This window comes from Polypterus senegalus, chromosome 16 (genome assembly GCF_016835505.1).
Source record: "Polypterus senegalus isolate Bchr_013 chromosome 16, ASM1683550v1, whole genome shotgun sequence".
NCBI classification, from domain to species: Eukaryota; Metazoa; Chordata; class Cladistia; order Polypteriformes; family Polypteridae; genus Polypterus; species Polypterus senegalus.
Window position 1 is genome coordinate 23863116 of NC_053169.1, and position 25361 is coordinate 23888476.

Here is a 25361-nt window from a genome sequence, read left to right on the forward strand (position 1 = left end):
ACTAAAAACAGAACATTTATACATGAAAACCACTGTCCTGCTAAGATGAGTGTGCATGTAGAAAAGAACTGAAAATCTCATACTGACCTTTAAGGATTTTGACACTCTTGATATCCTTATGCTATGAAACATTCTGACCTGTCATTGTTTACACACGTCTATTATCATACACTGATCATTTCTGTATTATCTATATCTATTATTTATTATTTATTTATTTATTATATTACATATCTTACACATCAATATTGCTGCTACTTGTTTGTCCTATCTTTGCACAATGTCTTGTCTTGTTTGTGTTTTAATTTTAAATTTTTACATTTTTATTCTATTTTTAATTTACTATTTGCACATGATGTTGTGACACTGTGGACCCTGAGCTTCGCAATTTCGTTTATCTGTATACTTGTATATGGTTGAGATGACAATAAAGTTCACTTTGACTTGACTTTGACTTTGAGTATACGGTGTGAATTTAACAACATTCTGTATTTGCTAATACAGAACCACTGAGGTTTTTACGGTGTCATACTTTAGTATGCTTTAAAATCAAATCTACTTAAAAATTCATATTTTATGTAACTAAAAAGATGAAATATTTGGTCTAAATGTGAACTTTTAAATAGGCTGAATTAGCTGTCCTAATTCAGAGTGTTCATAGGACATGTAATGCTTTACATCATGAGGTCGAAGGACATGATAAACAAGAATAGTTACAGGAAATATTAAATTGAGGCTTCAGTTTAAATGTTTCAATATTCTCAGTTGTCATTGTCCTTTTTCACCCTCTGACTGAGGTCTGTAGGGGACTTGATACCTAGTAAAAGATCAAAAATGACATGATATTCATAATCACTGACCTTGAAATAGACTAAAATGTACTTAGAGGGTTAGGACCACCAATAAAGATTCAAATATCAAAAATATTATAATATTCATGATCAGCAACCTCGAAATAGCATAAAACAGCACTAAACATGCCTATACCGTATTACTGAGTCCCATTCTTTCAAAGTTTTATGAAGAAGAGTAACTTTGACCCCTCATGTCCCATTAGGGGTGAACCTCATGGGTCTGTTGATGTGGCATTCACAACTTCAAGTCCTGTCACTGAAGAACCCTATTGCTTTACTCTTTATCATAAAGGGGCAATTCACGGCACTAAATATGGTCCTAAATTGGCCTAAAAATGAGGGTTTCTTTCAAGGCTACAGGGCCAAAATTTGTGGTAAACACCAAAAAGCTTGACATCTTGCAGAACTAAGCATCAAGACAAGTCGAATACATATAAAGTTTATGTAGCAGTCTTGCGCCTCACGCTTACATATTTACACTTACATTTATATTAACTAGGGGGTTCTGCCTCCTGCTCGCTTCGCTTCCCCACCCCCAGGCTGGCGCTATGCACTTGCCACTTGACGGCTCTGCCGCTCATGTATGGGGAAATAGATTGTTATATATATGCATAATAGAACTAACTATTTTACATTACAGCGAGTAATTAACCATAGTAAAACGTATAAATTCAAAGAAAATTATGTTTCATGTTGCGTTATACATTTTCATTCTGTTTGGCTTTGAAATTAGCACGCAAATACTTTTCAAACTTATACTTTTACTGTAAAACTTCAGTAAAAACAATTTTTTGCATGAACTTTTCGTCAATATCGCATTGAATTTTGATTCTGTGTTTGGACTTACATCGTGACAACGCAACGTATAACTGCCCATGAGTGAATATCGTTTCTTTCTCTCTAATAAGTAAACCGACTTTGTCAAATGTTTGTCCTTGTGATTTGTTAATTGTCTTTGCAAAAGCTATTCTAATGGTAAACGTTTTAATATGAATGATATATCAAGATCTCCTTTGGTTTCTAATGTTATCCCCTGAAGATGTACTACTTTACCTTTCTTGTCGCTTGTTAAAATTTTACATGTCAGAATTGTTCAACCAATTCTGAATACAACTAATCTTGTCCTATTGAAGAGCCCATAACTCATACATAAATTATGCAATAACACTACAATACATCCTTCTTTCAACAGTAATTTGGCTGGTGGAAGACAGGACGGTGTTAACGGTTGTAGATAGTCTTCAGGATATTGTAAGTTGATGTTTTCAGCTTCCACAACATCACCACCAACTGTTTCAGCATAGTCTATTGATACGCATTTAACCAATTTGCCTTGTAACCGATTTACAATATTCGCTTAAATTCATTTGACTTCATCTTTTCTTGGTGCTAGGATTACCCGTGTGCTCATTTCTTCTGTTGATAACCCTTGGTGAAGAAATTCTTCAATAAGATTTGGACATAATAAGTCTTCTTTAATTGGGAACTTAAAGTGAGGAAAACGTTCAAATTTATAAGAGCTGAGAGCGCAGGAACTGTGTCTGCCAAAAGCATTCACACGAAGGAGAGGTGAAATCTCGTGGCAATAGTCTTGTCTCGTTTCAAGATTTTCTTTTATAATAGAGAGATTTACTTAGCCGAAGCTTTTATCTGAATGACTTATAAAAGAGGTCAACAAAACTGAGTAACATCAGTCTGGGGACTGTTTGGGAAAAAAGTGTTACAGGACAAGATTACAAAATTGATTTCCACAAGTGAAATTTTCTGTGTGTTCCCATGTCCCCACCTTTTTTTTTAAATAGAACACAGTCATCAGATGTTGACGATCTTTAGAGCCATGGTTATGTAACAAAATGGAAAAAGGATTGCCAATATTTTCTGTTATTCCATACTTGTGACATATCAGGGAAACATGATAGTAAGAAGTGAACTTTTTTTTGTTGTTGTGTTACAGGCTGTACCACTGTCATGCTGGACCTTGATGCGAGATTCAGTTTACTACACCCTGTCTGTGGTGGCTCTCATTGTGGTAGGTGTATCTGTTATATGACTATTGTGTTAAGCATCATATTTAAATTTCTATATTGTGTTCTAGGGAGGTCATTTTCTCCCTCCTTCTTTCTTTCTACCAAATGGCACAGGACCATAAACACTTGCACCAGCAGATGCAGGGAACAGTTTTCTTCTCATCAAAAGCCACTCATAGTAATAATTGCATTTAGTGTGTCTTATGTATTTTGTCTATATTGTATTTAGTATATGGTGTTGTACTTACTGTCTGTTGTTGGGATTGTTTTTACAAGCACTTTGATTAGTGTGAAAGCCCTATATAAATGTAAAGAATTATTATTATTAATTATTCTGTGTATGCTTTATCAAAAATTTGAACAGGAACTTAAACTATGGCCGTCAGTGGTCAGGCCAGCCAAGGAATGTAAATAGTTGTTATAATTATTTTTTATTTATTTGTCATTGTGCTGTACCACTAAACCAGAAACCAAGGCAGGATTTTTGGAGTTTCTCCTCATTCTGTTCGTGTTCACATAAATTTTCTTTCTCTGGTTGCTCCAGATTTTCTCTAGCCAGTAAACATTTTGGAGGCTAGACTGCCTGGAGATTTTAATTCATTCATTTATTTAGGTTAGGTAGAATGCCCAGAGGTGACTGGGCGGTCTCGTGGCCTGGAGCCCCTGCAGATTTTTTTTTTTTTTCTCTCCAGCCCCTGCAGATTTTATTTTTTTTCTGTCCTCCCTGGCCATCGGACCTTACTCTTATTCTGTGTTAATAAGTGTTGTCTTATTCAAATTCTTACTTTGTCTTTTATTTCTCTTTTTCTTCATCATGTAAAGCACTTTGAGCTACATTATTTGTATGAAAATGTGCTATAGAAATAAATGTTGTTGTTGTTGTTTAAGCTCCTTAGCGTTATGTTTACTCCCAGAAAAACTAACCAAAAATGCTGAATTTTGTTTTATTTTATTACACATAGCAGAAACATGTAAATACCAAAACAACAGCATAAATACAACAGGAAAGGTTGGCCAGGTGTCTGCTGCTGTACCGATAGAGATTTAGTACATGTTCTTTGTTTGATATGTTTTGAAACAGTCACCAACACACAGCCCGACGATGCAATTTGAGGAGCAGATTTTTTTTTTATAATATTTTTTCTGTTGCTTGCACATGGGAGGGTAGAACGCCAGTGATCCACGTCATCGACGGGCCCATTTTGTTACGTATTGTAGGCCACCACAGCACATGGCTTAGTGACTTCCATGTTTCCCCTTCCACAAACATTCACAGCCACTGTGTTGTAACCAATGTTTAGGGAGTTAACGTCTTTCTTGTTCTTCTCCCTAATCACAGTTGTTTTGCCTTTATTGCCACAAAACTGCTTGCACCTCAATTAATTTTTTTTGAGACCGATTTAACTGGACATATCATGGCGGTTCGGTCGTACAGTGCCATCTGCCTCAGATTCACTATTCGTGTCCATGTCTGATTTGTAATTCACAATATCGTTTGATTCAACTAGTTCACTTTCAGTTTACTCTAAAACTGGCTTTACTTTTTCTCATTTACGCTCCATTGTGTGTTTTGTTTGAAGGCCCCGTCCGACTTATAAATACTAGACTGGCAAAACACAGAAATATTCATGATTTTTTTTTTTTTTGCATCATCATGTTATTTTATCCACTAGATGTTAGCAGAATACTGTCTTGTAAGAGATTTAGGCTTAACACTTTACATTGGATTGTAACAGCTTCTTAACTGTTTTTACACAAAATTCTGAGCCAAGGAGGTTCAAGGAATACTTCACCCAAAAATTATATTTTTTGAATATGTTACCTTTCACATGTGGTTTGTAGTAATGGCCAAGAAATATTTTTAATGTCATGTTTGTTAATGGAGAACAACAAAAGAAAAGCTTCTGGTAGAATAGGCGTCTATGGTGGACAACAGAAAATAATATAAAAAACATCTATTAAAAAATCAAATTTCAATTGTGTAACATAATCCACATATCAAGTCAACTACTCATCTGTTCACAGCATGCAGTATGGATACATTTTTGCTATACTATTGTAATGCCCTGAAAAGATGTGACAGACAGAAGAATGGAATTAGCCAATTTATGATGATGAGTGGCCCTAAAGAGGATCTCTGGTTTTTCCACCATGCAGAACAGGTCTTCTGTGGCTCTTGCACTCCCAGATGCTTTGTCGCTTTGTTCGCTCTACCTACCCCCTGGCAGCCTCACTTCATTCACCTGGGGTCAGCGACAAACTGTATGCCAAACTGCCCCTGGTTCCATAAGCCGACGCAAAGCTAAGGTCCACATCCAAGGCTTGCCAGTGGCCATGTTTTCAGTCCAATGGGCTTTAGCAGACCGGGAGGCACATACAAAGTGCTCTCTAAGTGCTGTGTATGCGCACCCACCACACGCTGATCTCTAGGTATTTCCACCCCTGCCCCCTAACCCACAGGGCAGTCCACAGCCACCTAAGGAAGTTGCCCATCTCTGATTCAGACCCAGGAACAGCACCATATTCTTATATGAAAGCTTCCAGAAAAGTAGTGCACAAATAAGGAAAAATATTTACACATGGTTGGGCTTTTGAATGGAAGACAGGACTATTGACCAGAGAATAAGCAGATATTTAAGTCAAAAGCTCAATCCCAAGTGAATGTGTTTCTTGTTTGTGCACTACTTTCATTGGTCAAAATATGAAGGCCAAGGCCTAACAAAAGTTAGCCCCCAACAAAAAGATTGCTTTTAGAAAACAAATGCAGAAAGTACAGAGTGATTTATCCCAAAGCTTGAATAGCAAACATGCCACTCTTATATACACTAACATGATAACATCACACGTGTTGATGACAACCAGCTCACATGATGGCAATGATGCCAGTTCTATAAACAATATGTCTGCTGCCACACAGCCAGAAGATGATGGTGCCCATGAGACAAATACCAGCACAAAAAGGTGTCATGATTGTTAAGATTAAACAAAACTGCGGTGGACTGGTGCCTTGCCTGGAGTTTGTTTCCTGCCTTGCGTCCTGTGTTGGCTGGGATTGGCTCCAGCAGACCCCTGTGACCCTGTAGTTAGGATATAGCGGGTTGGATAATGGATGGATGGATTAAACAAAAATGAAAAGAACAAAACATAACAATGAAGTAATGTTCAAAAATAGTAAAAATAGTGCCTACTGCAGGTTGGGGATAGACCGGTGCCACACGTGAGGAGTTTAAGGATCTTGTTCACTAGTGAGAGAAGAAGGGCGTGAGAGATTAATTGTGTCCAGGCGAATCAGTTGAAGGTGAAGAGAAAGTTCAACCAAAAGGCAAAGCTCTTGACTTAAATGTCGATCTACATTCCGACCCTTACCTATGATCATGAGCTGTAGGTAATGACTGATCAAGCGGCAGAAATGAGTTTTCTTCTCAGGGTGTCTAGGCTTAGCGTTAGAGATAAGGTGAGGAGTGCAGACATTTGGGAGGAGCTCAAAGTAGAGCAGGGATTTTTAACCTGAGGTCCGTGGAACCCTAGGGGGTCCATGGATGGGTTTCAGGGGGTCAGTGAGGGTCAAATAAAAATTAACATTTATATTCACTGTACAGCCTGGTACTGTTGATTTAGAGTAGATGTAGTAGTAGTAGTAGTAGTAATGGTAGTAGAAAACATAGTAGTAGATCTGCTTTAATTTCCACAAGAGGATTGTATTTCATAATTATAATGAGTGGCCAGTACTTTTTGCATAGAAAGAAGTGTTTTTTAAGATTGTTTACTTTAAAGTTTAATAGCACTTTGTATATGTCATATATGTATGAGATAATCAAATCTTGATAAATAAAGTTCATTATAATCATTACATGCAATGTTGTGTTTATGTGAAGGGTTTCCATAGCTTTCATCAGGTTCTTAAAAAGGTCCATGACTCAAAAAAGGTTAAGAATCACTGAAGTACAGCCACCGCCCCTCTGCATCAAAAGCAGCCAGTTTAGGTGGTTCAGGCATCTAATCAGTATGTCTACTGGATGCCTACCTATGGTGGTCTCTCGAGCATTCTTTTAGGGCAGACCCAAAACACTCAGGAAAGATTTTATTTTTTGGCTGGCCTGGGACTGCCTCGGTATCTCTCCAGAGGAGTTGCAGGATATGGTGGGGAAGAGGAACATCTGGGCATCTTTGTTTAGATTGCGGCCTACACATCCCGAACCGATATAAGTGTCAGAAAATTGATACATTAAGAGATTGAGTTGGAATTTGACTCAACTAAAATACAAAGTTCTAAAAGGAGAAGGCAAAGTCTAAATAAAGCTATACAAGCTAAAACCAGAATTAATAAGCAAGGCCTAAACACCAATCCCAAACTTAAACCTGTAAATGAGAGCCAAGCGTCATTATCTTGAAAACTTAAATAAATAAATTCTCAAAGAAACAAGAACAAACTACAATTTCAAAAACAAAGAGACAAAAACCAAAAACTTACAAACATCCAAGAAGAGGGCACAAAAAACAATCCTGAAACAATTATTCGACTAGTGCAACAGAGAATGGGAAAGCATAATTAATCAATACCACATACAGTCTTTTATGTTTCTCTCAGGTGACTGCAGCCATAGTCACCACAGCCCCTAAGAGCATTAAATAGGCCAGGACAAAACTGAAAACAGTAACCAAAGTAAGAACGTGAGGGAAAACAAAAAGCATGAAAGGTAGTTCTAGGCATCATTTTGGTTTTTGACCTCCCGTTTTGGTTCTGCAGTATGCCCGTGGTCTCTCTGATTATTCTGGATTGAACCCCTTTCTGTCCCTCACGACCTTTTGCCACATATTTGCATCTCCTAATTATCTATTCTCTTCTCACAAATATTTCAAAACCAACATCTCACTACATTCAGGAATTTCAGGTTCTCATTCTAATTTTCTTAACTCATGTTTATTTCAGCTTTGTTGCTAAATTTTTTATTTGATTTTTTTCTTCTTCTTTATTTCGCCTTATACAATTTCTCGTATTAGGAATTTGTTAGTTTTTACATACCCCTTGGGGTCAGAGCGCAGGGTCAGCCATTGTGCAGCGCCCCGGAGCAATTGTAGGTTAAGGGCCTTGCTCAAGGGCCCAGCAGAATAGGATCTCTTTTGGCAGTGATGGAGATTTGAATCGGCAACCTTCGGGATACCAGCGCAGCACAGATCCTTAGCCTCAGAGCCACCACTCCGCCCTTCATGTGTGTTTTCGGTGTTTGTTTAATCCTGTATGCTTGACTAATAAATTAAAGATTTATCAGTTTGATTAATGAGATACTTGCTGTTTTCAATTAAGCTCTTGAGATTCCTGTGTAAACTTGACCCACTTCAGGTGGTTCAAGGACTGTGGCACATGATACACAATGGCAGACACGAGTGAACCATGCTGAGGCTAAATGTTAGATAGATCACAAATGAAATCAGCAGCAAATCTGAAGAGAAATAGCATTCAGTTGTAACTCGCACGTGGGATCTGCCATTAGATCTGCCGCTAGAAGCATTGTACGTGGCCTTTTATTAATCAGCTGTCTATTTATATGGTTTTGTTAGCTTCACTGCTCCGATATTTGGAGCAGAATGCAGGCATCATTTGTGCTGACTGCTGAATAGCAGAAGATAACTTGGCTGGGGTAAAGGTGGGCACAACGGCCTGTCCTTGTGCGGAGGTGGGGGGGTGTTAGTATTTTATGTTTTAATTTTTGCCGTTGAGCGCTTTAATCTTTTTGCTTTCCTCTCTTCTTTCTCCGTCAATGTAAGCTAATGATGCGGAATGCACAGCATTAAGAGCAGCCACTTGAAATTCTGACACCATATTACCTGAAGGTTAAGTGTTGCCTTTAGTGAATGCGCTGATGCGCTAGAGGTTAGCACACGTGTTGGGGACGAGCCGACTCATGTCAGCAGAGAAGTCATGCAACAAAGATCTTCAGTCTGGCCTACACTTCACTGCACTGCAAGCAAGTGTTAAAACAGCATGTTTCATTCATTTGACATCCATGCTCTTCAGAACAGCTAAGAGTCAACTGTTTATGTATTAATGAGGAAAATGCACTGTTAAGAAACATTTTATCTAAGGTTAGTGGCATTGCAGGGAATTCCAGGAAAAGAGAAAAAGCTGATAATAATAAGATTTCAGACATTTTCAAAATAAAAAATCAGACGAATCGATTGTTTTCTAAGTTGCTGTAGCAAGAAGCACTGCCTAAAGTCATGCCAGCAGCATACTGGGCACTGCCTTCCCTTCAAGAGCCTTTACATCTATTCATTTATTTCCTTCTCCTATTCTCTTTCAATCATGTGGGTGGCTTTCAGTACATTCATGAAGGGTTAGCAGCACATCTTGCCATTTCACAATGTTAAAAAATGATGTCACCCACAGAGCTGATTAAAGGCTTTTTGTAAGGGTAAGCCCGGGTAGTGTGCCACTTTCTATTTAGCAGTTTAAATCAGAAAGCATTTTCTTGATATACATGCCCTATTTCACTATTAGAGTGGCCTCTTTATACTGTATGCCGTCATTTTATTACTCCAAAGACTTCTATTGGTGGTAAGGTCACTGGACAAAAAAATGAGTCACCCCTGGCATGTAACTCCTCCATGAGACCAGAGAACAGCTACAATTCCGTCCGGCATGGATGCCACCAGTGTCTGGTTACAGGCAATATCACTTTTCATCCCCTCTTCCTGCAGCAAATCATGCAATTCATCTAAATTGGTCGAACGTCTCTGCCACCATTTAACACATTGCTCCAATTTTGCAAGCCAGCTGAGATGCATGAATGCCTTGGAATGTTCTTTGCACCAGCTGTCATCTTGGAAGACTAGGGTAGCCATTCTGCATCCACTCTAGAGAAGTGGATAACTTCAACTTGAGATAGCCCCACAAGAAGTAATTGCACAGAGCGAAATCAGGCCAACGTGAAGGGAGACCATCTTCCCCAGAAACATCTCCCACAAAACTTGCATGGATCTCCGTGCCGTATGAGCTGTTGCCTAGGACGGCCTGGAAATTTTCTGCTCAATGTTGCACCTGTCTGTCTAAATTTAGCCACCCACTGAAGAATTGTTTTTCGATTTGGGACGTCACTATTAGGAGAATAGCTGAAGTGCGTTTGGAAGGCGCGTTGTGTAGTGATGATGGATTTGTTGTTTTTGAAGAACGCTTCAACAGTGAAAGCACGATGCGCACCGGACCATGGCATTTTGCCGAATGAAAACTACAAGGGATCGCCTATCAAAGGACCCCTCACCACAACCCACTTGGCTGCCTCTACCTCACACAATGACCTTGAGAAATGTGGTACTTCATTTTGGCTCACCCTGGGTATAAGCAGGCAGATCATTTCACAGCTTTGAGACCCTATAAATAAAAGTTTGCCCCCCTGCTGTTATTTTATTAATCCTTGGAGTCCTAAGTAGGCTGGCATCTTCAGATCTCAATTTTTAATTTGTAAATAACGATAAGTTCAGATAAGTAAGCAAGACCTTAGCCATTGTGGCAGAGGGCTGGGGGTTATGCCCAGCTGGGATGCCTGGAAGGACTGGGAGAGAGACCATATCTCCCCTGGGCCACAACAGGGCAGCCACCCTGGTTTGTTTGGGGGCCACGGGACTCGAGCATAGAAGCTTAATCCTATGTGGCCACCACAAGGGGGTGCCGAGAGGATTGTGGAGCCCTGGATGGCAGCACTTCTGCCACACCAGGAAGTGCCGCCCGAAGGTCGTTACAGAGCACCTGGAACACATCCGGGTTGTTATAAGAGAGTCCACCTCCCTGCAGTAGACAAGCTGGAGTTGGGAGGAAGGAGACGGAGCTTGTTAGGAGGGCAGTAGAGGCAAGAGAAGAGAAAGAGAAGAAGAAAACAGACTACTGGGGCTTGAGCACTGTATTGTGGGTGCAGGTGTGTTCCTGGAGAATTAAACGTGTGTGTTTTTGGACGTTTGGTGTCTGTCTGTCTGTGTCCTGGGGCTTTCCTTCCACACCATTTAAGGCTTTACATGTTAAAGGCAGGATTTTGAAATCAGCCCTGAGCTTACCTGGAAGCCAGTGTAAGGTCTTGAGAACTGAAGTTATGTGTCCATACTCTCTGGTGCTTGTAGTAATTCTTGCAGCTGCTTGTGAAGAGGAGGAGAGAGACGGATTACCCGATGAAGAAAGTGACTGCGTAATTAACACAAAAAACAGTGTGATGCATGCAGGTGAAAGCTATAATAGCAAAAGAGTTAGATGAACTTGAAGCAGTTGATGAAAACAACAGTAAAGGAGGCCCATCACAATTTACCCGTGCTGACGATGCTAACTTAGCACCCTCGTTCAGGCTCAACGCTCACATGCAGGTTCTAACATCTGATACTCCTTTCTGATGTCATAACAGCTCTTAATCCTGAAATGTTGTGTCGGCATTTTTAAAAGTATCCAGCTCTGGAGAACGTTTCAGAAGTTTTTGTGAGTTGAAAATGCAGGTGTAGTGTGGATGAAAGGTGAAAACAGAGACAGACGTCTGCATTTTTGAATGAAAATGTAGTCATGTTGATGGGACCTAAGATACGAAAATTCTTACTCAACCTGACCTTCAGTAAAATAGCAAACAACTTGTAATACACATAACAGCTTGTGCAACATGCAAATCACACCAAGAGTACATATAAATGTCTTCAATCAAATTAATTACATTTAAGTCGAGGCTGTCAAACTCAGTTCCTGGAGGGGTGCAGTGGCTGTAGGTTCAGCCACTTTCTCCATTATTTACCAGTTACTAGTACAAATAGGGGTGGTATGGTGGCGCAGTGGTAGTGCTGCTGCCTCGCAGTTAGGAGACCCGGGTTCGCTTCCCAGGTCCTCCTTGCATGTTCTCCTCGTGTCTGCGTGGGTTTCCTCCCACAGTCCAAAGACATGCAGGTTAGGTGCATTGGTGATCCTAAATTGCTCCTAGTGTGTGATGGGTGTGTGTGGGTGCCCTGGGTTGGGCTGGCACCCTGCCTGGGGTTTGTTCCTGTCTTGCACCCGGTGTTAGCTGATATTGTCTCCAGCAGACCTCCATGACCCTGTAGTTAGGATATAGCGCGATGGATAATGGATAGTGCCAATAGAACATACCATGTTGCCTTGATTGTATTTGACTTGTATTATAATTGTTTCTTTTTTTTTAACCAGCAGCCAAGCAATAATGAGATGTCAAGCAAACCAAAAGATGACCGTTCTATCTTAGATATCGTTTGAAACCTGTGTATTTCAAACAGTATCTATCATAGGAAAATATCTGGGGGAAAAAAACGTAAAGGTCTAAGAAATATCGATCTGCCGTAGTCTACATAGCATTGGGATGGTCATCTCAGGAAAAAGAAAATGACCTTTGTGACAGAATGAGAACACTAACAAGCCATAGATTGACATAGCAGGGTGCAATGACAGCTAAATAGGAGATTGGCTGGAGTGAAAATTGATGGCCCTCCATCTCATTGTTTGTTGGTGGGTTAATGAAAAATAAAAACAGTGAAGCAAGTTAAATGATAATTAAGAATGTTAAATATGTTAAACAGCAGTAACTACAGCTGGAATGAAAACTCTTGACGTAAGTCATTTTGGAGTCATTCAGCACTGACTTTGGGTGTTCCTGTCAGATAAGGTCCAGTAGCAGAACCACAAAAACGTTTTGTTCTGTTGTGAATGTAGAAGGCCAGACAGACTTTGGGTGTGTTATGATCTTGGAGTGCCCAGCACTAAAGAGTGTGGTAGAAATTGAACGTCTTATTAAAGAAAGAGACATCCTTTAACAGGACAATTCAGTAATCAGGCAGGAGAAAAGCTGTTCATGGTATCTTTTAATTACCCCTTAGCAGAATACCTTGGAGGGAACATTCTTCAGAAGCAGTCCATTACAGCATGGTCAGAGAAACAAAGAATAGAGGTTCATTTTATAAACTGTGGAATTTACATACAGTGTCAATCAATGCAAACATTTTACTCTGGTTGTTTCATTGGTTTACACCCAAATGATTTATATAAAATAAAATCTATTATATTCTGGTTCTTCTTAAAGCTTTTAAGATGAGCCACCACCCTTCAAATTTAACAACTGTCCATTCTCGTTTATCTGCTGATTTCTTAGTCATTCTTCAGTACATTTTGTATATTACACTAACCTTTCTTTATTTGACCATCTCAGGATTTTTCCTAAACCAATTCTTATATTTCAGTTCAGGGGTCACCAACTCCGGTCCTGGAGGACCACCATGGCTGCAGGTTTTCATTCTAATCCTTTTCTTAATGAGGGACCTGTTTTAGATGCTAATTAACTTCTTTTGAACTAATTTTAATTGACCTGCTCTTGAAGACTCGGACCCCCTAATTGTTTCTTGTTCCTTAATTAGCAGACAAACAATAATGAGATACAAAATGCGTCAAAACAACTGGTGTCTATCATACAATATCTGAAAATACAGAGAGACGAAGGTCTCAGGAATGCTGATCTGCTCAGGTCCTCAAAACATTTCATCACTGCTAGAAAAGTGAAAATCCACAGTTCCGTACATGTCTGCTATTGCACAGCGAGAGCAGCAACAAGCCACAGAATTAAAGAAGGAGTTTAATTAACAATAAGAATTAGCGCCTCATTAAGCAACTGGTTGGAGTTTGAGGCCCTCACTCTGTTGGTCTTCTGTTGGCTCCCTCACTTCACATTTCATTTCTGTTTGGGTGCCATTTAAGGAAAGAAATGAAGAAATTCAGAGAAATGAAAAGTCAATTAAAATGAATTCACAAGAAGTTAATTAGGGCACTCATTAAAAGAGGGTTAGAATGAAAACCTGCAGCCACCGTGGTCCTCCAGGACTGGAGTTGGCGACCCCTGTTTCAGTGTACATTTTGTTGTTCACTTGGACCTTTATCTGGTTTCCTGGTGTACCTGAACAGGTTTCTGACAATTATTAACCCTTTATGCTATTTGTTTAAGATGAATGCCATATTACCCTAAAATTATTCTTCCACAAGAGTTTCAAAGCACGTGGTCCTGGTCCCAAAAAATGCCCATCATAGGGGCAAACCATCAAACCTGGGTAGTAATGAGGACAAACAAATAATCTTTATAAATAAAAAAGATTTATTTTACAAGAAATGCTCTGTCAAACGGTAAAGCTCAGAAGTGTACAAAAGAGGCAATGCCTAGGAAAGTCAATCCAAAAAGTAAAGAAAGAAAGTCCCAAAATCAAAAACATTTCAAAAACCCAGCACCACCACAAAGCAAAAGGACAAACACAAGAGAACTCCCCACACCATGAGCTCATTCAGAATAAACTCAAGGGGCTGTGTGTTCACCCCACACTTATAGGGCTGGTCATAGTTCTTTGTTGCTTCCTCACAGAATTCCAACATATTTGACAAATACAACCTATGAACCCATGCTGACTGCACAGTAAAAGTCCTGTGTTTACCATGTGCTATTCGATCTTCTCCTTAATGTTCTTCTTCTTTCGGCTGCTCCCGTTAGGGGTCACCACAGTGGATCATCTTCTTCCATATCTTTCTGTCCTCTACATCTTGTTCTGTTACATCCATCACCTGCATGTCCTTTCTCACCATATCCATAAACCTTCTCTTAGTCCTTCCTCTTTTCTCCTTCACCTGGCAGCTCTATCCTTAGCATCCTCCTCCCAATATACTCAGCATCTCTCCTCTGCACATGACCAAACCAACGCAATCTCATCTCTCTGACTTTGTCTCCAAACCATTGAATAATTCCTTTCATTAATGTACTTGTGATGGCCGCTTATCTTATTGGCCTATAATCTTTTAGTCCTTCAGAATTTCACCAGTGTGCAGTGACTTTCTAAAAAATATACATCAATGGTTTATATTTGTACTCAGTAGCCTCCTTATGCACTCCAGGATAAATATTATCTGGTCCTGTTGAATTGTTAGATTTAAGCCTATTTAGTCCGAGCAGCACATACATCCATCCATTATCCAACCCGCTATATCCTAACTACAGGGTCACGGGGTGGTCTGCTGGAGCCAATCCCAGCCAACACAGGACGCAAGGCAGGAAACAAACCCTGGGCAGGGCGCCAACCCACCACAGTATATATAGAGATAGATGGATACTTTATTAATCCCAAGGGGAAATTCAAATCCTCCAGCAGCATACTGATAAAAAGCAATGTTAAACATATATATACTGTAATAAAAGAGACAAAAGAGCGTAAAGGTTTGGGGTTTTTCCGGCCCCGTATACTGTACACTTTGCAAAAAAACAATCTCGGTCAGTGATTTTCAATGTTACAACAGACAAGGTGCATATGATGAGGGGGACCATTTATGGGGTGGGTCCGGAAACTGATGGATGGAATGCTGGGAAGGAACTGAGGTGCTGTTTGGAAGCCATGACATCATCAGAAGTGGACCAGAGGGAGGAAAGGAATGCGGAAGTGGTAGCAGGTGGTTAGGGAATCTGTGTAAAACTACGGCGGCGATGTTTCTGTCTTTCTGTGGAGATAAAAGAAAGAAAGGTTAGTACCCTGCCTTTTTCCCTGGCACGATATATTAAAGCTGCTCATTGGGTCTTTGCGTGGCTCCCTATGAGCGCATGTGTGACAATATATATACTGTATATATATATATATATATATATATATACTGTATATATATATATATATATATATATATATATATATATATATATATATTGTCATAAAACAAGTCCAAGACATCATAAAGGTTTGGGGCAGCCACCCGTATATTGATTTTCCCAGCTGCAAATGGGTTTTCTTATCAAAGAAACGATGTGCATCTCAGAGTCCAAAACAGAACCGACTATAGTAGGCCAAGATGGAGGCTTTAAAGGTCTTGAGAGGAAGTGACGTCAAAGGGACCGGAACCAGAAGTGACGTCATCAAAGGGGCCGGCTTCGGAAGTGACGTCTTCAGAGACGCCGGAACCTTGCAGGATTTCCCGGGAAAGGTCTGTAGGGAACTGAGAAAGACAGTCAGTGCACTCCGCCGCCCCCGGTCGGATGTTTTATTACAATTACTCGAGCCCTTTAGCTGCCTCCTACTCGCACGTGTGTGACAATATATATATATATATATATATATGTGTGTGTGTGTGTGTTTTTTTTTTTATATTTTTTTTTGACACCACAGGGACTGTACCTAATTTCATTGTATTTGTTACAATGACAATAAAGATATTCTGATTCTGATTCTGAAAAAGACATTTTTTAACCTGTTTCACTGCTCCTCGACTGCCTCCACACTTAAAAGCTTATGCCAAGTTGGCAAGGCTCACCTACTTCTTAGTAATTTAAGTTACTTTTTCACACTAGAAAAGTCCCACTGATTGCAATAAGAAAGACCCCGCTGTCACGGGCTTGAAATTCGATGGCTGAGGGTTGCGTCCCAAGGATTCAACATCAGTGCTAATATCCATCATCCTTTCTTTTCCTTTGTTGGATTGTTTGTTTGTGTCTTATGAAAATTTATCCACAGAAATGTTTATTTAATAGATTTCCCTTGGGGGCAGGAAGTAGACATTCTTTTCTGGCAGCAGCAGCACCAACAGCTGTGAGGGTCAGGTTACAACCGAATACCCAGCATTCCTAATAATATTTCAATACAACATTACCTTCCGGATAAAGACACTTATTATTCAATATGTTCTGAGTCTAGACGTTATTTACAGTCAGATGGTATGCTTGTGGGGATAGTGAATGTTTATTTCTCCCGAGGTATCTGAGAGAGGGAATGTAACGCAAGCTGTGTCAGCTCTAATTATCCTATTTATATGACAGTTGTTAGAAGTATTCAAGTCCCGACGATCATTTCAGCGTGACATCAGCTCCGTTTTGTAGTTGCTCTTTTAATGTTGCAAAATGCGCCATTTAAATTACAGACTCTGTTTCAGGGATTCAGGAGAAAGAAAACAAGCGTTGTCTTTGAATAAGTCACTGTGAAGTGGCAACCTAATTGAGAAGCACCTTCTCCAAAGAACATATAAGTACAGGGAGGAGTGAAGAGCTGAATGTATTGTTTCAAGAGTTGCCTTTTTTCATTTTTGTAATACAGTTAGATTATCTTCAGAAGGTTACGATGTTAAAATATTTCCTCTTTACTCTATAATGAGAGATGTAATAATTATGCCCGTGTATGTTGTTTTTAATTAAGCATGTCATGAAAAAGCCAAAGATGTACCCAGTTTTAGGGAGCCAGAGCTTGTAATGGTACGACTTGGCATAAGGCAGAAATCAGCCTCTGACAGGGATACCCATCTCACACTGGGCCAAATTAGAGTTACAGATTAACTTATTTGTCTTTATGATGTGAGAGATAGCTGGCATACCAAGGTGAATCTATACAGATCATGATCCAGTGAGCTGCAATGTCATCTTATACATATACAGTATAATAAACCTTAATACAAGGACATGTGTCTGTATACAGTTTATGTATGTCTGTCTGGCTACTATGTTTCTGTCATTCCAACAGATGGCACATCGCAAACATTTATAAGAATAAAATACACTGTGAGTGTTATTCCAACAGGTGGCGCGTCACAAACATTTATAAGAATAAAATACACTGTGAGTGTTATTCCAACAGGTGGCGCGTCACAAACATTTATAACAATAAAATACACGGTGAGTGTTATTCCAACAGATGGCACCTCCCAAACATTTCTAGCAATGCATTTTACTACTACAAATGTCTGTGATGCACCATCTGTTGAAATTCCAACAGACAGCACATGATAAATATTAACACTGCTTTTTTACGAATCTCACACCAAACAACACACAAAAAAGACGTTTTACATATTTCATTCCAACAGATGGCATATCACACACATTTGTACTAATGCATTTTATTACTATAAATATTTGTGATGCACCATCTGTTGAAAATGACCAGTGCAGTGCATTTTAATAATGCATGTATTACAAAAGTTCTAATAGATAGTGAACATAAAAACCTTAATGTTGATGTCAGCATTGATTTCTTAGATTTCAGCTCATCTCAAACGGGTAGCACAGCAAGTATTTTGGCAAAGGGGAAAATTGACATTAAATAGTTCATAAAAGGAGATGATTAGTGGCACAATAGTTTACACTGTTACCTCATTGCTCCAAATGCTACTACTACTACTACTATTCTAATATAATAATACATTTTATTTATATACTGCCTTTTGCATGCTCAAAGCACTTTAGAGGAATAAAATAAAGATATATGCAGGATATGCAAAGCATTGGCATAGAATAAGTGAGAATAAACCAGAATAAAATGCAAAAACATAAATACTACAAGAAAACCCTAAACAAATACCATAACCTATGATACAAACACAGATCTTCCTGGGCATCTGGACAAAGAGGGTAACCTGAAAGGAGGGTCAGAATGTCAGGGTAAGTTAAATGTCTTCCTGAACAATTGGGCTTGAAGTTATTTTTTAAATGAATGAATTGAGTTGGCTGATCTCATTCATTTAGGGAGGCCATTCAAAGTCTGGGTGCTGTAAAGCCGAAGGCTCTGTCATCCATAGAGCGCTGCTTAGGTTAGGGAGGAGTTGAAGGAATCAGTGGACCGTATTGGGTGGGCTGTCAGGTGCATAGTGATGGAGGAAGTTTCTTAACTCTTTCAGGGCTGATGTCGACTTTTGTCAAAATTCAGGGGTATCAATCAATCAATCAATCAACATTTATTTATATAGCACATATTCATACAAAAAAATGTAGCTCAAAGTGCTTTACAAAATGAATAGAAAAATAGAAGACACAATAAAAGGTAAACATAAGTCAACATTAATTAACATAGAGTAAGAGTAAGGTCCGATGGCCAGGGTGGACAGAAAAAACAAAAAAAAAACTCCAAAGGCTGGAGAAAAAATAAAATCTGTAGGGGTTCCAGACCACGAGACCGCCCAGTCCCCTCTGGGCAATCTACCTAACATAAGTCAAACAGTCCTCTTTGGATTTAAGGGTAAAGGACAGTAATCAGCTGTAAACTGCAACAAAACTCGGTGTTACGTTTTAGTTTGACTCTCGTTGCTAGAAGGAAAAGTTACATAGCTTTGTTGATTTAACTGCGATTCCCTTCGTGTGCATGAGTAGCGAAGAGCAAAGAACCTCTTAAATAGCACCGACATCTGGCAAGAAACCAAAGCAAATATGCAAAGCAAAATACTCCATGGACATTTTACAGAATTTTGTTGAATAGGACTCTGACTTATCGGACTCTGAGTTTGATGTAAGTGATCTGGAGATGGATATTGAAAACAAAAGTGAGGTGCCAGCATCATCTGATTAGTCCCCAGCCGATCGTGGTGCTGAACACTTTCGTGTAGCTGATGTGCCTACAGCAGCGTTCACCTTGGAGGACCACCACTTATGATGACAAGAGGTACAAACCATATTGCCCCACACTGCGACCACCACCAACTTGCTGTGTGAAGACAGCCAGGCATCCGGCCCACTGTGCATTCCTGCTGACCATCGAGGTGCTCCCACGCAACCATTGCCACCAGAGATGCCGAACATTCGCCAACAGCAGCCACCGCACGTAGCAACAAATGTTTTATGTTGATTTATGTGTGAAACCTTTGTTTTGTGTGCGTTTCAGAATACGGCTCAAAGAGTTAAGAGACTTGAAACCTGTAGCTGTTAGCTGTATTTGTGAGGTTGTCTGGTGTCTTTGTGGATGTTCTCATGGGTCCACTAGTTTTCCTCTCATAACCCAAAGATGGGCAGGTTAGGTTAACTGGTGGCTGTACATTGGCCCAACGTGGGTGTGCGAGTGTGCACTCCATGATAGACTGGCTCTCCATCCAGGAGTGGGTGTCCCTTCAGTGTCGCTGGGACCACCGGTGTCCTCACTAACCTGAAATGGATAAACAAGCTACAAAATGGAAGGATCATTCAGAAAAGGTTTGTCCAGATTAAACGCTTTATGACACATGTTGAAGTGTCATTGGGCGACTGACAGACTTTCACAAAAGTGTCAACTAACGACTTCACCTTTCCATAAAGAGAGTGGGTTTCACAAACAAACAGTCTACTGCAAAGAATTTAATCACTTCTGGCTTTTTTACTGGCCATTAGTTCATTTCTGTACGGAAATAAAGAGGACACGTATACACACGCACAATTTAGAATCGCCAATGCGAGTAACCTGCATGTCTTTGGACTGTGGGAGGAAACCCACGCAGACAACACGCAAACTCCACACAGGGAGGATCTGAGAAGCGAACCCGGGTCTCCTAACCGCGAGGCACCCACTGCGCCACCGTGCCGCCCGTAGAAATGAAGCAATTCAGAGGAACGAATCTTAAAAAAACAAATCAATTAAAATGAAAGGAAAAGGAGTTAATTAGCAGCAAAAACGGGTCACCAATCAAGAAAAGGGTTAGAATGAAAACCTGTAGACACTGCAGCCCTCCAGGACCAGAGTTCGAGACCCCTGCTTTAGACTATCCTGCCAAACTCCTGATTAGCCTGTCTTACCTGCATCACAGCAACCCAAGAAAAAAAAAAAAGGTACATTAAAAGTATGGGTGGGTGTCATGGTGGTACTGCAGCCTCACTCTTTTTTTGTCCACATGGGCCTTTTTACATTCTTTCCGTGTGGCCACTCCAGCGACCCTAAAGGTATGTGTGGCCGGTGGGTTGGTGCCTTGCGTGAGAGCGGCTGTGTGTCACTGACTGGGCCCCGTGGTGGGATGATTCCTGCCTTGCACTTGATGCCACTGGGCCCCCATTACGTTGTGTAAAGTGTCGTTCAGCACTATCATCAATCCCTTTTTATTTTACGTTCTTTACTTATTCTATTAATAATTTCATAACCAATTTAATCATTTCAGTAAATCCTGTAAATGTATAAGCATTTTGCTTTTAATAATACATTGTAATTTTTACACACAGTACATTATTTTCAGCTGCTCAGATCCTCTCATTATTTTATAATAGACCTAGCTGGAAGCCTAGGCAATTCAAGACAGAAAAAAATGTCAGATTATTTTAAGGAGAATAAGCCTTTGGAGTCCAAGTCTATGAAAATCAAATTCTCCTGGCTGGCTGTTTCCAAGAAAGCATCAAGGCTTATTTTTCAGGATCCCACTGTTTCTGTCACTGCAGGACTTTTTGACGATTCATTATGTGAGCTCATCACATTTAAAGAAAACCTCTTTACTTTTGTTATTTAAAAAAAAAAAAAAAAAGACTTTTTTGTCACTGTTCATAAAATGGCTAGTTTAAGGCCATAAAAATGATCGGTTTGAATACTACCAATATATTTTGTGTGATTTGCTCCAAGTAGAGGAGTCTTGCTTTTTGTCTGCTTACCTTTCTGGTATCAGACAATCTGCCAGTCCATGGTAACCCAGTGTCCATTGTGACAGATTTGGGGGGGGGGGCGCTCTACCGGGCCCCAAATCCTGGACACAACCAACACAAATGCAGTCGCATGTTCAAAACGGAGGTTTTCATTTTCAAAAACCTCACAAAGGTTTTCTCCCAAAGGTTGCACAAGCAATTACGGACAAATTCTTCTTCCTTCCTTGCCTTCCTTTTACGTTGGACCTGAGACGACTTCTTCTGTGTCACCACCACCTGATAAAAGCACCGTGATGTCCCTACATCGATGGATTAAAGGCCAGGAGTCCACATGACCGTCATCATCAAGTTCTTCCATGTGAACCCTGAATACAATGAGGACTGGTTCAGGTCATTTATGTTAGGTAGAATGCCTAGAAGGGGCTGGGTGGTCTCGTGGCCTGGTACCCCTGCAGATTTTGTTTTTTTCTCCAGCCATCTAGAGTTTTTCGGACCTTAGTTTTATTCTAAGTTAATTAGTGTTCTCTGATTTTAATATTGGGCGGCACGGTGGCGCAGTGGTAGTGCTGCTGCCTCGCAGTTAGGAAACCCGGGTTCGCTTCCCGGGTCCTTCCTGTGTGGAGTTTGCATGTTCTCCCCGTGTCTGCGTGGGTTTCCTCCCACAATCCAAAGACATGCAGGTTAGGTGGATTGGCGATTCTAAATTGGCCCTAGTGTGTGCTTGGTGTGTGGGTGTGTTTGTGTGTGTCCTGCAGTGGGTTGGCACCCTGCCCAGGATTGGTTCCTGCCTTGTGCCCTGTGTTGGCTGGGATTGGCTCCAGCAGACCCCCGTGACCCTGTATTCGGATTCAGCGGGTTAGAAAATGGATGGATGATTTTAATTCTTGCTTTCTCTTTTTTCTCTTTCTTCATCCTGTAAAGCACTTTGAGATACATTATTTGTATGAAAATATGCTATAGAAATAAATGTCATTGTTATTGCTGTTCTTGTGCCAGGGCATAGCCCAATGGAAGCTGTCCTGCTCTCCACTCAGACTGCGTGCTTTGACAGGCAGATAAACACCTTTGTTTATCCAAAACTCTATAGACGGTTGTTTCTTTATCCACTGGTTTATTGTAATTAAAAGGGTGAAACGAAAACAGAGAAAAAAGATACAAAACGCTAAGTAGCTTTATGTTAACAACAAACATATCCTCCAAATGTATGGGGTGGTCCAGATCTAATTATGCAATTTTCATTACGCTATGTGGGGTACAGCCCAGACACAGACAGGTAGACATGTTGGTTCTCCACACACACATTTATTTGTATCGCTATGTACAGCACCAATCACCCCTTCAAGTCCTGGCCAACACAATGCCTTGCTCAGTCCTCAGATCGCCTCCACTCCTCTCCTTCGAGCTCCGTCCACTTCCACCCGACTCTTGCCGTCGACTGGAGGGAGGCGGCCCCTTTTATGCACACCCGGATGGGCTCCAGTAGCACCAACTGTGTAGCCGGAAGTCCTCCGAGTGTTCCTGCTCTCTTCCCCCCAGCACTTCCTGGTGTGGCGGAAGTGCTGAGGTCCAGGGCTCCAAAGGCATTGGGGCGCCCCCTGGCGGTGACCACGGGCTCCCAACACAACCAGGGTGGTCGCCCCCTCGTGGTCTGGAGGAGGCGCAAGCCCTCCTCCTGTCCTCCTGGGCATCCCGGCTAGGTACCACTTCCAACCGTCCACCACAGCTATAACTTATTAAGTTTATTGCATAGAAAATCACCCGAAAAATCCCGGACCATCGAGAAGTGTGCAAACTGACGACATGAAGAATCGTCTTCGCGCCGAACTGGAATCATCCTCGCATAAATCAAAGTCATGTAGACGATCTGGATCTGCATAATTAGATCTGGACCACCCTGTATATTACTGTGCCATTACATACATATTATTAATAAACTACTAAAGGAGTTACTTCCATTTTGCAAATAAATATAAAAGGAAGGATAACGTTAAAATAAAATACAGTGATACCTTGGAATCCGAACTTAATCCGTTTCAGAACCCCATTCGAGTTCCAAGACAGTTTTTCCCCTTTAAAATAATAGAAACTAGATTAATCCTTTCCTGGGTCCCACAAACTCAAATTTTCAAAATGATTTTAACAGTAAATACACTGGATTGTATGGTAAAATATTAACAAATAATGATAATATTTGAATAAAAATGTAAATTAATAAAATTCAAAATATAAAAACCTGCTTTTCAATAATCCAAACTAAGAGGAGTTTTTCCATCTCTTCCATACTTTTCGATCTCCCAGAGGTCAATGCTGTAACCCCTTTCGCCATATCAGCTGCTTATTAGATAGCTTATTTATTTTTCAAAATTGTACAAACAGTCGATTTAGGCATCCTGAACATAGTAGTGAGATCAGCCCGCTTTCATGCTTAGCGATAAGAAAATAAAATTAGCGGCAAAAATCACACAAGATGCTTTCACTACAGCTTCCGTCAACGAACTGAACAACAAAGCGTATGAGTGGACCAAGCGCTGGGAAAAAGTACACACAAACACACACGGACAACGTGCTGGGCGTTTGGATTCCAAGGCAACGTTCGGATTCCGGGGCAAAATTTGGTCAAATTTTTCATTCGGATTCCAAGTTGTATGAGTTCTGGGGCATTCGGATTCCAGGGGCAATACTATAATACATACGGACGATGCTATCACAGGCATGAAGATAAGTACAGATGACAGCGGATTGTGACTGGTGCGCTTCCATGAACATGACAGCAGCCTTCCTGATTCTTAAACTAACCTCCTGATTACTTCACATGACAGGAAGCAAGGAGGAGGAGAGAGGAGAGGTTGGAGCACACGCTGATACAGCGCATTGCCGCACCCACCATATGACAAACCAACTCAGGATCCCAGATTAGGACCCGAGTGCAGCCATGCAACGGGTGACACCTCAGCAACACACTAGTTTAGATGAAGTGGAACAGTGTGAGGTTTTTTAAGGTGGCTGGAGTGCCAATTCTGCCACCAACCCCCAAGTTTTTCCCTGCAGGTTGGAGAGGAGGAAGGGAAAATACCAGTTGTACCCACTAGATAGAGCTAAACTGCAAATCTTAATAAAATGAACAGTTTTAACAAGTTGTAACAGAACAGAAGCACTTCTGGGTCAAGCAGAAGCCCCGAAAAACAGAAATCATGAATCCCTGCAACAGCCTCTGGTGGCACCCATGGGACCCAGTAGGGCACATTCCTGGCACTACATCTCCCATCATGTCCTGCAGGTCTCCACATGGTAATCAAGGTCTTAGAATGCTGCCAACTAGTGGAATGGGGATTAACATAATCCAGAACAGGAGCCTTCCCCCATTGCTCCTTTTTTGTCCTTCTGTCTGGGTAAGGGTCCTATTTCAATCCCAGATGGGATACCAGTCCATTGCTGTCCTTCGATTCTGGCCTCCCTTCTCGGCAAGGGTCCACCACTTCTTCTGGGCGGGATGCTGAATAATCTTACCTGGCATTTACACCATCTACTTGATTTATGTTCAACAGTTTTTATAACAAAAGGGACATTCGACTGAGAATGTGCTAGCGAGGCCACATCTGGAGCACTTTTGGTCATCACGCTACAAAAAGACACAGTAGCACTAGAAGCTGTGCAGAGAACAGCATCCAACTATATCAAAGAAACGAAAAGAAATGTGACAAACAAAAGGAGACTGTTCAGTCCATTTATCTCTTGTGCGTTTGGTTCATCTGCTCATCCAGATACTTCTTACAGGTGGTTAAGGTTTGTACTTCAACTACATGCCTTGGTAGTTTGTTCAGATTCCCACAATTCTTTGCATAAAGAAGTGCTTCCTGGCTTCATTCTTAAGTGTACTTTCCCTTAGTTTTCACTGGTGTCTTTGAGTATGTGACTCACTGTGAAGTTGAAAGAAATTATCTACTTTATCAATGCCTTTGAGGATTTTGAAGATCTGGATTTGGTCCCCAAACTGTTGCCTCTGCTCAAGACTATCCCCATATCTGCAGTTAAATATGGCAAACTCACTGCAAAAAGAAACATCTTTATGGTCAGGAGTCCAATTAGTCACTAACAGAGCTCTCCTTTAGCTCAGCTGGCTAAGGCAGCGTCTTTTCAGCGTTCCTTGCATGGTT

General features: G+C 40.6%; 1 protein-coding gene across 1 annotated transcript in view; it reads left to right on the forward strand.

Annotated features, from left to right (window-relative positions):
• The window catches only part of slc24a3 (solute carrier family 24 member 3), a 406434-nt gene that overhangs the window by 322361 nt on the left and 58712 nt on the right, over window positions 1–25361 (forward strand). Inside the window, exon 7 of the mRNA XM_039737947.1 lies at window positions 2809–2883. Coding sequence (XP_039593881.1) covers window positions 2809–2883 — 75 coding nt within the window. The remainder of the gene's footprint in view (window positions 1–2808; window positions 2884–25361) is intronic.